General features: G+C 35.4%; 1 protein-coding gene across 14 annotated transcripts in view; it reads left to right on the forward strand.

The window, feature by feature from the left end:
• MEF2A (myocyte enhancer factor 2A) overlaps positions 1–16938 on the forward strand; it is a 156851-nt gene that overhangs the window by 110148 nt on the left and 29765 nt on the right. For 7 of the 14 annotated variants that reach the window (XM_032342182.1, XM_032342189.1, XM_032342180.1 and 4 more), the window contains 2 exons: positions 14025–14174; positions 16353–16572. In XM_032342182.1, coding sequence (XP_032198073.1) covers positions 14025–14174; positions 16353–16572 — 370 coding nt within the window. Of the gene's footprint in view, positions 1–13827; positions 13960–14024; positions 14175–16352; positions 16573–16938 lie in introns of all 14 variants that reach the window. The other 7 variants (XM_032342190.1, XM_032342185.1, XM_032342188.1 and 4 more) reach the window with 2 other exon arrangements.

A 16938-nucleotide genomic window follows, 5' to 3' on the forward strand; every position in this document is an offset into this window, starting at 1 on the left:
ACACCGAAAGCAAAATGCAGAAGAAATAGCAGAAACTAACATCTAAATACTTCAGATACTCATTATTATACATAGATTATAAACAGTTTCACTCTGTTTTAATAAACAAGCTTGAAAATATCTGCAAGAAACAGGAAAATTGAAACGAAGTAATATAGCAAAATTGAATGAAATACTTAGAGCAATGAAAATTCACAAGAATTTGTGAACTGAAACAGGTTATCTGGAGGCTCACCACAAAGAGATAAAAGGTAGAAAATATAAGATGTTGAGGAAAAGGAAAATTGGTTGGAAATTCTAGCCTGAATTTTTGTTGGCTTTCTAGAAGGAGGGGAAGAGAGGATGAATGTGAATGGGGGCAGATGCGATATTTGAAGAGATAATGACAATTTTCCAGGATTGGTTTAAGGAATTCAACAAATCCCTTGCAAAATAAAAGAAAAAAGAATCTATATATATATATATGGAGTGAAACTACAGAAAACAAAGACAAAGAGAAAAACCTACAGAGCAGATTATCTTCAAAGGAGTAGTGACTCTAAATAGCAGCAAATGAAAATCTCTAGTCAATGAAATGATATCCTGAATGTGTTGAGAAGACGGAACTTGTAATCCAATTTAGAATTCTATACTCAGAGAAAAATGTCTTAAAGAATGAAGGCAGGACGCCTGACTTACACGCCCAGGAAACCCCATTGCTTCCTTTCTTCTGGCTGGCAGCAGGGAGGCCACACTATAGCTGGAGGTACTGTAAAAGACGTGAACTAGCAGGAATTCATCAGCGCTCTGGCAGTCTTCGCTGAAAAAGTCTGGGGAGCTGAAAGTCCCTGCATGGGTAAACACTATAGCAGAAAGAGCTTGCTTGCTCCCTGTGATGAGAACTGTTTTGTTTGTTTGTTTGTTTGTTTTTTAAAGATTTTATTTATTTGTCAGAGAGAGCACAAGCAGAGGAAACAACAGGCAGAGGGAAAAGCAGACTCCCCGCTGAGCAAGGACTCCATCCCAGGACCCTCGGATCATGACCCAGGCGGAAGGCAGAAACTTAACCGACTGAACCACCCAGAAGTCCCTGATGAGAACTGGTTCTACACATGGGCTGCTTCCACAGCACGGTACCTGTTTCTCCAGGGTGGTGCTGGGGTCAGCTCCATAACCAATATCTATGGGGGACACCAGAGAAATGGGTTCATGCCCAGCCACTTCAGCAGAAGTTCTAGGAGCATGGCCCACAAGTCCTCCAAAGCTTAGGAGCTGAAAACTATGAAGAAGGACCAAGAGGGAACCTGCACACTGACACATCAGGGACAGAGAAATCTGGAAAGAATCACCAGACAAGTATCAGCTGCCACCGGAAGTATTAGAACAAATGCGGGGTTAATAAATTGGCTCATTCATTTAAAAAAAAAAAAAAGCAAAAAACTGTGTATCAGTTTTGCAACTAAACCACGTCAGGCTTTTGAAGAAGGGGTCCAAAACCCAAGTCAGACTGTCTTGGTAAGAAAGCAGTCTTCATGGGAAGATCAAATGATCTTCAGAAGCTTCCAGTAGACAGTGACCCGTGTCTCTGTTTCATCAGCGAACATTAGAACCTAGTAGGTACTCTCAGTAAGTTTTGTTGGAAAAAAAGAAGGCAAATTAAATTATTCGTACAATTAAAACACACACACACATTAAGAAGGGATGGTGAAAACCAATAGCCAAGGCTTTTGAAGATACACTTTCCTGACTTCATGGTGCACTGAGAACCAAGTTTATCAAAATGTTTATGTGTGAAGATTTGCAACAGAATTACATTATCCCCTGTTGATAGGCTGATGCCCAATATCTAGTTTCTGTGAGTTAAGGGCCCCCTCAAACTGTTGGTTTTGCTCAGGGTTAAGGGAAAAAGTATCATTGCCATTTATTGGGATCTTTACACTCAAACCTAGGAGTATCATAGAACTTTTAAAATTCAAAGAAGCCATATTTTGAACACGACCCACTTCTTACTGAGGAAGATAGGAATAAGATTATGGAGGAATTGGAGAAGGAGCCAGAAGGGATTGCCTATAGCTATATGCAAAAGGAATGTGCTATCTTCCCAAGGTTGAAGTGTTTCCTGATCCCAAGCCTCTCTGTGTTCTCCCTTTCATTTTTTGGCTGATTAATGCAGTCTGTTGAATCAGCTGAACTAGTACAGTATGGTGGGAAAAGCACTGAATTGGACATCAGAAGATTTAGATTCTAGTCCTAGTTCTGCTACTTAAGAGCTGTGTGATGTGGTAGGGTTGAAGGCGGAGTACTTGGGTCTCTCCTAAGCTTCATATTCTCCTTTGTAAAGATAGGAGGTTAACCTAGGTTGCGATGGTACCATTTAATTTGTTTTTCATCAGCTATCTTAGTATACTTTTTTTGTGTATGTAAAATCTCAGGATCCTGTTGTGCCTCAAATATTTTGACTCAGTGGACAAATTTTCAGAAAAATAAAACTTAACAAAATGGAATCATGAAACTATAGACAACCTGAATAGTCTTAATTGTGAAGTTTACCACAGAAGAACACCAAGTCCAGATGGCTTCATAAGCAAGGACTAACAGATTTTTTAAGGAAGAAATAATGCCAGTATTTCTAAACTCTTTCAGAGAACAGAAAAAGAAGAAACACTCTTTTTTCCATTATATGCACTAGCCCAACTTTGATAGCAAAACCAGCAAGGAGAGTTCGAAGAAGAAAAATCAGAAGTCAGCCCCACTGAACATAAATGCAGAACTCCTAAACAAAATATTAGTCCACTCCTTTGAGTTCACATCTTTTTTAGTGGAGACACTTAACTTGTTTTCACTTTGATCCGTTTTCTGTACTCCTTGGGCATGCATATAGACTCTCAGCCTCCCTTTGGGAGTAGCCATGTGACTAAATTGGCCAATGGAATTTGAGTAGAAGTGACACATGCTGGTTCCAGGCCTGATCTGTCAAATACCTCCCACATGATCTTCATACTGTCTCTTCCATATTTGCCTGCCAGGTGCAGAGAATCCAGATGGGCACTCTTGAGGTCTTATGCGTGGAAGCACAAGATAAATGAATCTGGGCTCTGAATAATCTCATGCAAGCCTCTGAGATAAGAAACATCCTCATATGGCTTTTTATGAATAGGAAACTTCATTGTGTTAGACCACTGAGAGTGTTTTGTTCATTAAAGCATCTCATGTTACTTATGCTAACTAAAACAAATTAAATCCAGCAGTATATAAAACGGACAGTGTATCATGACTACATTGGATTGCTCACAGGAATGTAGGGTTGATTTAACAGAGTTATCCCATCATTGGGGAATGGAACTCTCAATAGGTATATATCTCTGCCACCAAAAAACCAAACAAACAAATAAAGAAAGAAATAAAATAATAATAATCTTTATAGAGTCAAGGAAATGCCAGTCAAAAGAATTCAACAACTGATTCTGAAATAAAGGGAAAATGAGGGGGAAAAGAAGACATCCTGAAGAAAACAGTGTGAGAGGGTTTGCTCTACAATATATTGTGACTAATTTTAAAGCTGTAGTAATGAAGATACTGTGACAATGCACAAATACTTATTTCCAAACATAGCAGTGAAGTAATAGCTTAGAAACGGAACCATGTGTGCATAAATGGGGGTATCTATAATCATAGGGGAGAGAAAAAAATTCTTTAATAGTGCTGGGACAATTAGATACATAGGAAACTATGAAGGGAGTCTACCTCATATCTTACGTAAAATCTATCTCCAGGAAGATTATAGACTTAAATGCAGAAGGCAAAATTGAAAGCTTTTAGAACATATAGGAGATTATTTTCATGATTTTGAGGTAGGGAAGGATTTATTGAAGACATAAAAACTATAAAGGAAAAATTGGTAAATTTGACTTTGTTAAAATTAAGAACCTGTTTTTATCTGAAGGCAGTTTTTTTTTTTAAACCACAGAATGGAAAAAGATTTTTATAATGCATAAAATTAGTAAAGGAGTTATGTTGATTTCAAATTTTAAAAATGGCAATAAATAAGAAAAAGATGAACAACCCAATTGAAAATCTGGAAAGTACTTGACCAGACACTTAGAAAAAAAATTCAGAGAGCCAATAGGTATGAAATGTGCTTCATTTCCTTAGTAATCAGGGAAATGCAAATCAACTTCTCATTTCAGGTAGAAATGTACTTCGATACAATTATAGTTGACCCTTGAACAGCTCCACAGTTGGGAAAACAGCACCCTGTGCAGTTGAAAATCCATGTTTGACTTTTGACTCTCCCTAAACTTAGCTGCTTACCAGAAGCCTTACTAGTAACATAGTCAGTTAACACACATTTTGCAAGTTATATGTGTTACATACTGTATCCTGACAGTAAAGTCAGCTGGAAAAGAGAAGATGTTATTAAGAAAACTCAAAGAAAGAAAAAATACATTTACTGTTTTATACTGTATTTATTGGGAAAGACATCTGGGTAGGTCTGCACAGTTTAAACCTGTGTTGTTCAAAGATAAAAAGTACTTTAAAAAATGTTTTGACATTATCTAGTATAAGACAGATAAGAGCCACATACTTTATGAACTTAGCAGTTCCATTCCCAAGAATATACTCTAGAAAAGTGTGTGTAGATATGGGGTAGGTTATGTTTACAAAAATGTTCATAGCACCATTTTCATTTCAATAATGGCCAAAAAACTGAAGCAGCTCCAATATCTGCAGTAGAATGAATAAAGTTTTTCCCCTATACAATGAGTTACAATATTCAGTGAAAATGAACAAACTAGATCTCTGTGCAACCCTAAGGATGAATCTAATAAACATAATGTATAATAAAAGAGGCGAGACAGAAGAATGCATCGCATATATTTCATTCACATAATATTTAAAAGTAAGCCGAAGGATATAGTTACAGGTACGCATATATGTGGTAAACCAGAAAGCTTCGTCATCACAGAGGTTGGGTGGTCTTTCCTGGAGAGGGCAGAGAGGAGAGGTGTGTGATTGAGGGAGATATATAGGTTACAGTTCTAGTCTGTGTTTTGATTTGGTTTGATTACTAGTAGTCATTTTATAATTGTTGAATTTAATAAATTTTGAATTTTTCAGTTTTAAAAAATTAAATGTTTTTATGCATTTTCAGAGTGTCTAGGAAGAATATGAAGTGTCTTTAATTAGCAACAGTTATTAAAAATGAGGAAAAGGAGAACTTTGCCTATTTAAAATAACCCTATTTGGTTTGAGTTCCTTGGAACTTAAGACATGTTATTCCTTTATTTTACAAGTAGTCATATCTTGTGCTAGATCTGATTATCCATTCATCCAGTGTTTATGGAGCATTTACTGCTCAGGTGCTTGACAGAAATGAGATTCAGGATGGGTGGTGATACTATAGATTGATTAATTAGCTCCTTGTGCATTTAAAAAATCATGCATATATACCTTTGGAGTACTTTTAGTTCCATAGTTTTGCTTCTGAGTACTGTGATTCTTTTAGCTTGTAATGGAATTTGGCAGTGGCAGAATTGAGCATACATTAAAGAACATTTCAGTTCTTTGTAGGCAGTTGTTAAAAACACAGCCTTGTCAGGTGTGGGCTCTGGTAAACACTCAGACAGTATAGACTTCTGAGTCTAAAACTTTGTAGCATAACTCAAAATTGCAGAAAATGCCAGCCCCCTGGGATTTTTTTTTTTTAAGATTTTATTTATTTACTTGTCAGAGAGCAAGCGAGCGAGTGAGCATAGGCAGACAGAGTGGCAGGCAGAGGGAGAAGCAGGCTCCCCACTGAGCAAGGAGCCTTGATGTGGGACTCGATCCCAGAACGCTGGGATGATGACCTGAGCCGAAGGGAGCCGCTTAACTGACTGAGCCACCCAGGCGTCCCTCACCCCGCCCTCGGGATTTTTATCAGTTCTTATTTCAGACTTCCTGGAGTTTAAATATTTAAACTTATTTACAGTGAAAAATATCATGAGTACTAGATTTCTTTATTAAAAACAAAATATTATGGTAACGTGATTGTATGTATATGTATTTATATAATATCTCTATATACATGCATATATGTAATTTCCATGGAGAATAAGCGTATCTAAAATTTTAAATACATTGATTTTTGCTGATAAGAGCATGTAAGCTAAAAAAAAAAAAAAGCTGTTGAAAATTGACCACCTTTTGTATACAACCCATTTTGAAATATGTTTGCTTTTTTAAGTTTATTGTATAAAAGAAAACTTGGATATACTTAGGGAAAAAAGTAAACAGCATTGTTTTTGCCTTGAGTTTCTTTTCCCTGTCTGCTTTCCACCATTTCCTTATCCTTTCCATCTTCACTGTCACTAGCAGATTTAATAATATAGGCTAGAAAATGAAGTACAGGACCTGCCAAGCTGTGCTATATACCCAGAATTCTGTATATGCTTCCTTGAACTTGAGAGATAGGGTCGGTGATGCTTTGTAAGTAGAACAATACAGCACTTTAAGGATCTTTGTTGGTATATGTACCATTATTTGAATCAATTATCTTTGGCTAGAAACAGTAAGCACTGCTCAGGCATCTTACTTCCAGGTTTGGGATCCTTTCTGAGCTCAGAGTAGTGGGGGCACTAGCCAGACTTGTTTTGGGAATTATAGGACTTAGATAAAAGACCACTAATATATGACCTAAAGGATTATGATAGTTTTTTTCATCAAGGTTCTTTGATTCTAAGAACTAGAAATCCATTTAAAGTAACTCAAGCTAAAGAAGAATTTATCATTTTTTTTTTTTAAAAGATTGTATTTATTTGAAAGAGAGAGCACAAGCAGGGAAGAGGGGCAGAAGGAGAAGGAGAAGGCGGCTCCCTGTTGAGCAGAGAGCCTGCTTCAGGCTCGATCCTAGGACCTCAAGACCATGACCTGAGTCAAAGGCAGATGTTTAATTGACTGCGCCACCCAGATACCCCTAAAGGAGAATTTATTGAGAGAATACAGTCACGTAGCACCCAAGGCAGGAAGGAATACCTGGTGTTCTAAAGGCTTGACACCAGGAGCTCCATCTCAAGGTCTGCATGGTGTGTCATCTCTGCCACCAACCCTGGTTTGCTGGATGACTCTGGCAAAAGCTTTATGTAAAAATAATTGATGTTCTGGGTCCTTTTCCAGTTAACCGTTTTTATAATCAGAGTATAATTTCCAAATTTAAAAAAAGCTTTATTTATCTTACTGTCTTTTGTCTCAGTGGGAGAAAAGGATTGGTGAGCTGTGGGACCTCTATCTTAGTACTAATAAGATTTTTTTAAAAACTGGGTTGGTTCTCTATAGATGGTATGAATTTTTCTACTCTAGAAAAGTATGACTTTTGTTTTTAAGGTTACCAAGTTTGTATTCCAACCTGCTGGGCTCAAAATAAGATCCAGAATCAAAACCTTTGTTTGGTAAAGACACACACAGTGTAATAGATGTCCTCTTGCACTACCAGTTCTATTCTTTACTATCCAAAAGCCCACTGGGGCATCTCCTAGCAGCTTTCAGAATATAAGCTGTTGTAAGTTAAATACATGTATGAATTTAAGAAATTATACCTATGAAATTATATTTTTTCTTAGAGTTCAAAAGTAGCCAAATACAACAATTTCTGTGGATCCATCTGGTACAAACTAATATTTTTAGATTGCCTTATTATGTATTTTTACAAATTCATAACTTTATGTTTTAGAAGACTTCTAAAGTAACTTGTCATAGCATCCTGATCTCGTTCTTTGCCTTTTTTTTATCTTGCAAGTATTAATAAATAAATATTTTATGCTTGTCTACCGCCTTGTTTGTCTAGATTCAGAAAAATGTAAAGCAGTCTAGACTTCAGTCTTTGACTTGAAAGTTCACGTATTAGTTGAGGGTACATTAGATAGGTAAATACAAGGTAGTATAAATAAATGAGTGTTCTATTGAATAAGTGCTCTTAGAATTTTAGCATAGGGAAGTAGTAGGGGAAAAGTTTCATGGAAGATGGGGTTCAAACAAGGCCACAGGCCATAGTGAGCTATAAAACAGTCTTGCAGAAAAGAGGGCAGGGTTTTAAACAAGTGAGCCGGTAAGTAGGAGCTAGGCTGTTGGTGACTTGCAGTTAGGCTAAGGAATTTTGGTTCTGTATTCTGTATCTGTTATTTCAAAAGAGGGATGTAAGATATGTAAAACAGTCTCTTGCGGTTTAGGAAGAAAATAATAGAAATTCTATTTTACTCTAAAATGTGCTTATTAATATTAAAAAGATTAATTTATGCCTATAAACTGCAAAATGTATGCATATTTTGGGGGCTGTGCATAAAATATGTATCTGGATGGGGTAGCTAATCTAAGTCTTAGAGACTGCTGCTTTAGATTCTAGAGAAGCATCAAAGATTTAAAACAGGTGTGATAAATACAAAGTGGTATTGAGGAGACCCGAATCTCTAACAAGTTATGGGACAGATTAGAAAAGAGAGTAGAAAAAGTACAAGGGTATATTATAAGCATCTAGATATAAAGCAGCACAGGCCTGTGTTGAATATGGTGGCAGTGGAAATAACTATAATCTATAAAACTTGGTGTTCCCTGTGAATTGTGGGGGAGAAAACAAAGCATGCACAGCAAGATTGCTTTCTGTGTTGACTGGAGAAGGGTAAGTCTGAAGAGGGGATCTGTTTAATGAGAGGTAGTGAGTTCCATTGAAATAGAGTAGCCAGATATCCAAATGAAAATGTGCAACAGGCAGTTGAGACTATAGGTCTTCCAAATGTTAGGTTAGGTGTGAAAGAAAGCATAATCATTACTCTTACAACTATAGAATGAACAGGCATCAAAGATTTTATTTAACTAATGAGTACACCAGTAAGATGTTACAGCCAGTTCAGAGAACTCAAAATACCATGTAATAGTGGTTAAAGAATGCTGAAGTGAATTTACAAATGCAAGAAAACGGGTCAGTATCCACAGGGTGATAATCAGTGACATCCCACAGGAAACAATTTCTATGAACAGGAGTTATTTGCAGTTATTATTCATTTTCTGCAAGTTAATTAACATCCATCCCTACAGAGTTGTAATATAGCTTTGTCAAAGAACAAAGGTAGATAAACCTGAATGAAAGTTCTAGCCAGGATATAATTTTCATTGTTTTTTCCTTAAATTGATGGAAATGTTTTAAATTTCAGAGCCTTCCTATTGGTAGGGTCTTTAATAATAGAAGTTTTTAAGTTCCTCTTCATTTAGTTAAAACTCATTTATATTTTTTAATACAAAAAAACCCCGCCTCTTTTAAGTTTAATTTGGGCATTTCCAGCTCAGAAACTGTGGATGTGATACAGGGATCCCTTGTCCCTTGGAAATTTTGTTTTTTGTTTATTTGTTTTAAGATTTTATTTGTTTATTTGAGAGAGCACAAGCAGGGGAAGCCTCAGGTAAAGCGAGAGGGGGAGAAGCAGGCTCTACGCTGAACAAGGAGCCCAATGCAGGGCTTGATCCCAGGACACTGGGATCATGACTTGAGCCGAAGGCAGACGCTTAACCAACTGAGCCACCCAGGTGCCCCTCCCTTGGAAATTCGTATAGGTAAAACACTACCCAGTCTTCTAGCAGCTCAAATTTCACCTTAGAACTCACTTGCTTCAGATGGAGAGGAACCCTGCCTCAGAAAGAGGGTCGTGGGTTTGTTGTTTTAGACTGTTGTACTCTTAATACTGTGATAGGAATAGCATTTAATTTATGAATTACCACAAGAATTAAGGATTACTCTTTTATTTCTTGAAGAAGAATACTGAAAGGTTACAAGCCTTCTCTGATCATCTCTCCTTAATTTTTGATACTATAATAAATTAACACAAATCACTAATCAGTTAACCAAATATTTTCAAAAAATTTAGCAGCACATTAGTTTTTTCTTTTAAAAACCAATACTTAGTACATACTAAATCCTAACAAGAATTACTGGGAAGCTCCCTTGAGTTTACATTTACTGTGAATCATAAGTCAAGGGTAGTTTTATACTACTGTTAAACAGTACTCTTCAAAAGTAAAATCATGACTCTCAAATCTAAAATGAGCATGAATCAAAGACTTTAACTCGTGGGCACCTGAGTGCTCAGTCCGTTAAGCATCCAGCTCTTGGTTTGGGCTCACGTCAAGATCGTGGGGGTCCTGCGATCACCCTGCATTGGCCTCCGCATTCAGTGCAGAGGCCACTTGAGAATTCTGTCCCTCTGCTCCTCTTCCCCACTCACACACACTCTAAAAAAAAAAAAAAAAAAAAAGATTTTAACTCATTAGTGACTGAGGAAACTGGAAAAAATTACAAGTGTTTAATAGATAAATCCTAAGATTAGACAAATACATAAGCCCATCAAGAAGGCAAAATAAATTTTCTTCATAGGTGCAAAAAAATAAAAGACCTGACTCTTTTATTTACTCTTCCACAGTAGGGACAGAAGTCAATTGAACCACCATCAGACAGAATTTATTTGCCTGTCTACAAACATTGATTTCCATTATTACCAGTTTCAACAAATTAACCTCTCTCTACAGAGTTGTTAAATAGCTCAAAGGCACAAACCCCATAGAATCGGATGACATGGAAGGATGTGCCCTAAACAATGCATAGTTTTCCATAAAGACACTTAGGAGGGGGTTTTTTTTTTTTGATCCATTTAAAAAGCTTTCAGAATCTGTCCTTAGATAACTAATACTTAAGGTAAATATTAGCTAAGGACATTGATTATTTAAAATCTGCATTTTATACTGTATGTTAAAGTATGCAGAAAGTACCTGACCGAATTGGCCCAAAATATAAGAAGTGCCATTAAAATCATAATATAGTTTACATCTATTGTGAGGAGTAGAAATGTTTGTTTTTTAAAGGTGTTTAGCAAACCCTCCAAAAATAAAATTTCTTTTATAGAAATTCACTGATGAAAATTATATGGGCATTCATTTTAGGATTTCATTTAAGTAATCTTTGCAGTTGGAATCATTAGACATGTTTAGAACACTGGTACAAAAGAACACCAAACAGGTTGTATCAAGTTAGCTTAAATTAATAACTTAATTATTTAAGAAAAGCAACTTCAGTCAACTTACATGATACATACCTGTGAAACTTGAAATTATTTTGTCACAATTGAACTTTCCCCGTGAGTTTGCCATAATGTCACTGAAAACTGTCAGTTGATGTACAATAGCAAAGTCCTTTTTACGAAGTACCATTTACTTCAGAATGGACCATAATAATCATCTGTAATAGCCATAGACTGTGCACTGTGCTAGTACTCTTAAGGAATACACAACAACAGATTCCTCAAAATGGTAGCCTTTCAGACTGTTTTCTTCGTTGACCAAGTGTTTTTATTGTGGCTAACCTGAAGCACGTGAAAAAATTGAAGCTAGCCTGTTTCTTATATGCCTCACCTAGGCTTGTTAATAGATGACAGCATTCCATGTGTTAGTACCTGTGACACAGGAGAGACTTTTACTATTAAGCTATGTGGTAATGATAAAGAAGACAGAAAAAGTCTTTTTATGGTAGTTGGGTCCTCACAACAACTCTTCGTGTTCTGGTGATAAGAAGACACAAGTTGGGTATCCAGTAGAGGTACATGAGCTTGTTATCTCCAGAGCTGATAGAGCCTCTTGAATTCCCTCACAATGACAGGAACCCCATCTGAAGTGAAGGCTTGCAGACCTGGAGATACCAGAACACTGTTCTTTATGAGTGCAAGTAGGGTTAACCCTGTTGTTTTAGAATAAAACTTCTGTGTAATTACTTTAAAAGGCCATATTCTTTTTCTTCAGTAATTTAAAAGGACTTCAAAGAGGCACATAATTGGTGGTCGCTATTAGTGAAAGCATGACTATGAATTTCCTAGTCTTAAGATGCGTGAATATGATGGGAAAATATCTGGAGATTTCAGGCTAGAATAAGTCAACAAGTTCATGATGAAATCTGTGTAGGCACTTACTATATTTGTTTTGTTTCTAGGGCTGTGTAGGTTATAAGAGTTCATTGTGTTCCAATATTCTGAGTGTTAACGTCTTCATTGCTGATAGCAACTTGCAGAGCTTTGGCAAGCAGAACTTGCTACAGTGAGCGGGGGAGAATACATGTCTCCATCCCTTAGTTCTAAATAACAGGACCTTTTATGGCTAAGTACACATAAAAGTTCATGTGATTAGTTATATCCATAGAACGTAGAGCCATGGGGCCAGTATTGGGGAAGTACAGGTAGTGTTTGCTCTATGCTTATGTTTAGTGATTGTGTTAAGGTGGGGGTTTCAGAGACTATATGTGGGATTCCTGGTGCATGCTAAGTAATTGGAGAAGTTAACGTATCAGCACTTAGGATTTTTTATGATTCTGTAAGCATGAAAAAATCAAATTGACTAAAGTGATTTTAAAATAATTTGACTTCAGAGAATCTAAGAAAAAAATTTCCTATCTTAACCTGTTGTGTGTTTACATTCTTTCAGTGCTTATAAAATAAGCATTCATAATTGTAAATCATATTTTAAAGGATATCAAGATTACTATGAATTAATTAAAAGTGCATCTTAAATCTAATTTAAATAATCATTAACGAATAAATTAACAAACATAGTACTAATTTATTGATCAAATTTTGTTTCCCAATTAAATAAACTTCATTAGTTTACTTGGAAAATTTTAGCTTCCCAAAACTTCACAGTGGTTGATTAGAAAATCAGCCAGTCTCAAAGCTATTTAAAATGTTGAACTCTGTAATTCTACTTTAAAAAAACACCCATTGGGGTTTTTTAAAAATTTAGACATTCTGGAAGTAAATTAGTATTCCACAGATTGTCAGGCCCTTGGTTGTAAAGCTACTCTTTTAAATATTGGACAAGTCATTTCATGGTGATTTTAGTGAAAAAAATTAAAAATCAGAAAACCAATTGTTCATTATATTTTTACCTCAAAATAAGAAGGAAAAGTAAACATATTGTCTAGGAGATACTTTCATAACACAAAGTTTTCCAGAAAGTCAGTTCAGTGGATTAGGTCAACCCCTGAAGGAGCTCTGTAGGAAGAGGTAGCCAAGGGGGTGAAAGATACATGCTGTTTAACATATTATTACAAACTAAAAGTAAGTAGAAGGGGGGAAATTTCATTAGTGGGGTGTTTTTTTTGTTTTATAGAACTTCAAAATAAATTTGTTGCAATCTTACACCAGTAGATGTTCAGTGTCACTAATAAAGTCACTAATAATATGTATATTCTACATAGAAAAGAGTCATAGCTGTCATATGTAAATAAGTATTTGAGTTTTTTGCCTCTAAGTTTTGTAGGAAAATGATAGTATTTAAGAACAAATTAGGAATGAGGTTACTGAGATAGGATGCTAATTCTTTCTGGTGGCTAGGATAAACTCAGGTGGAAAGCAGTTTCAGTAGATGAAGTTGCTGAAATGTTCATTTTGTAAAGGTACTATGATAGCTTCTCAGAGCATCATTTTGATACATTTCTGTGTCAGTTTGCACACTCATTGGCCCTATTAGATGTGTTGATCAGGCTGTAATCAGATTCAGGTTGTAAATGTCAGAGCCGTGAGTAATTTAGTATTCTCTAGGAAGTTTGGGAAGAAAGAATCCAAACAAATTAACATTCCTTTTTTTCTTAATGTGCACTGGGAGCATTAATTTTGCTTATATCTAAGGTTTACCTTATTTGGAGGATTAGAGTACATTTGTGATCATTTAAAAATCATTTCAGTGGCTCTTGTAATAATTCATTCAGTCTGTGCTCTCTTAATAAATTTTACAAAACTCATGGCAAGTTAGTATCATTTGTGTGTGAATTTTCCAATTGTATTTCAGACTTTAAGAAAGAAAGGCCTTAATGGTTGTGAGAGCCCTGATGCTGACGATTACTTTGAGCACAGTCCACTCTCGGAGGACAGATTCAGCAAACTAAATGAAGATAGTGATTTTATTTTCAAACGAGGCCCTGTAAGTACTTTTACTTTACCTCTACTTTTTATTTGTTGATCCTTTTTGTTAACTTCATTATATAGGCTCTGAACAAGAAGGAACACAGAGGGTGCGACAGCCCAGACCCTGATACTTCCTATGTGCTAACTCCACATACAGAAGAAAAATATAAAAAAATTAATGAGGAATTTGATAATATGATGCGGAATCATAAAATCGCAGTGAGTACTAAAGTATGGTTTGTGATTTTATCTTGTGCATGAAGATATTGGCTACGCATCCTGTTTATTTTCGCAGTGGGTGATGATACCAATAAGTAGAAGGGGAAGAAATTTCGTTAGGGTTTTTTTGTTGTTGTTTGTTTTACAGAACTTCAAAATAAATTTGTTGGAGTCTTATAATAATACATGTTCAGTGTCTTAAACAAGGAAGTGAAGAGAAGGCATCCTAATCTAAGTTCTACTTACTGTCTCCTATACCTTTGGACAGGGCACATAAATCCCTCTCAGATGCCAATTTTTTCATCAGTAAAGTGAATGAGCTGGCTTACGTAATTTTTAAGGTCCCTTCTAGCTCTTAAATTTCCATGATCGTAAATATAAAGGGTTCATATAAGATTTCCCATTCCCTCTCATGACTTAAAAAATATTACATGTACATTAATAGATCTTGAGACTATAAAATATAAAGTGATTAGATTTATTACAAAATTTGATGTTTCAGGATTATTTTTAATTATTTTGTATAGTTGCTGTAATAGTAGTAGCTTACTCTTTGGTTCTTTGTAAATGTCTGAAAACTATTTGGCAAAATACCTCCAAACTTTTCTTTTCTTTTACTGTAGGTATTGAGGAAGAGAGCCTTGGCTTGATACTAATTTAAGGAAGCAATGTTTTTAAACTGGTTGCAAATCAAATAATTGGTTTAAAATTTTCCTATGCTCATACATCTATCCATCATGAAAACCAGTAGTTTTTTGAGTTATCCTTCTTTGATAGTTCTTCAAAAAGTTCTTACGGGGAGTTCATTGGCAAGAGCTGCTTAAAACAGCTATTTTGGATCTGATTTTCTAAAGCTGCATCTGTATTGTAGGCTTCAGGGAACAAACTGGTTCTGATTCTGATATTTATCTTATTGTCAGAGTTAATTCTCTTAAAAACTATGCCTTGAAGTATACATCATGGATTATCTCTTCAAAGGAGTCCTTTACTATAAGAAGCTCATGAAAAGATTTAAGGATGTATTTCTGTGCTAATATAGTTATTATTCTTTAAAAACATAAAATAAAATAAAATCCCTTCTGACCTCACATGGATGCTGGTGACTTTGTAGTAAATGTTAAACTGCAAAATATTGTGTAAATAAAATTGCTTTACCTTTGAAAAAAATTTTTTTGTCATGTAGCCATTGTTTTATGTCAGTTAATGGATGATAATTTTCTTTCTGAAATAATCTATTGAATAGAGAACATAAACTATATTCTTCCAACTTTGAATTAGCAGTGTTACCACTCTTTGCAATCACTTTTAAAATATGGGGAGAAGAAAGCTTTCTTCTTTCTCTATAATGGAGATTTTATAAAGAGAACTGTTATTTTCATGGTTAACAAGTATATTGTATATGGTCTATGAAGGAAATACAAGAAGAAATGACAAATACTGTTTTAAGGGGGTGTGGAATACTTAGAAGGGAAGTAAGATAGCATTTATAATTATAACTTAATCTTCATACAATTTAAAGATAGGTTTTCAGCGGTTAATTTTATTGTTTAGATGGTTTCTTTGCATTTCATCACACACAGATTGCATTGTGTTGTATATATGACTTGATTTTTTTTTTTTTTTTAAGTTTTGTCCATTAAGAATGTCAGTCAGTTAAACCAGGGCTGATTTATAATGTCCCACATTTGGTGTATTAAATTTATAATTTGTGTACATATTTTCTCCTTTTGTTAAATTTGTAATCTCTCAATAGAAATGTAATGTTACTAAACTGGTTTGGATTATTAAAGTGCTAATTTTATGCTCACTTGGTAACGATATATTTTGTAATGTCTAAATCTGACAACACTACTTTAATATCAGGTTCTGACATCTAATTTTCATTTCTAGGACCGTTTGAAATATATATACATATATATATATATATATATATACACACACTTTATAGTAGTGTATATGTATTCATATATAAAACGGAAATTGAAAAGTTTATGTCAGACATACTCATGTTCAAATGTAATTCTGAAGAAGGCAACTTAAATCTACCAGTTGATTAGTAAGAAACTATCCCTGTCCTCAACTTTTAATAACTGTGGAGTAAACTTATCCAAATTAAAATTCATAAGTTATTTATTTAATATAGATGAAAATGAAACTAACAGTTTTCTCTTCCTTGTTCTTTATTTACAGCCTGGTTTGCCACCTCAAAACTTCTCAATGTCTGTCACAGTCCCTGTGACCAGCCCTAACGCTTTGTCCTACACTAACCCAGGGAGTTCACTTGTGTCGCCATCTTTGGCCGCCAGCTCAACATTAGCAGATTCAAGCATGCTGTCTCCACCTCAAGCCACGCTGCACAGAAATGTATCCCCTGGAGTCCCTCAGAGACCACCGAGTACCGGCAGTACAGGTGTGTAGTGGTCTCTCTTCTGCTGGTTCTTTAAGAAAAAGAATTGCTGACATAAGCAGCTTCTTATTTCGCTATCTTTAATTTTCTATGATGTGCGAGAGTCACTGCCACATAATTGATTCCATTTTAAAGAATATTTTTGAGGATTTACTGCGGCGCTGTGGCATCCTCTTGGGTACAGTGGACCCATATACAGAATCTGCCATCTATAACTTTACTTTTCACGGGAAACCATACTTTGACAGGCAGAAAATTTAATTAGGGTATCATGAGCAAAGACTTAAAGTTCGAGTGTGAGTCACTCATATCAAAAATAAGAGAGTAGATGTACCTGACTGGAGTTAGAGTTCATGAATTCAGCAAAAA

The sequence above is a fragment of the Mustela erminea genome, chromosome 5, assembly GCF_009829155.1.
Source record: "Mustela erminea isolate mMusErm1 chromosome 5, mMusErm1.Pri, whole genome shotgun sequence".
Classification (NCBI taxonomy): domain Eukaryota; kingdom Metazoa; phylum Chordata; class Mammalia; order Carnivora; family Mustelidae; genus Mustela; species Mustela erminea.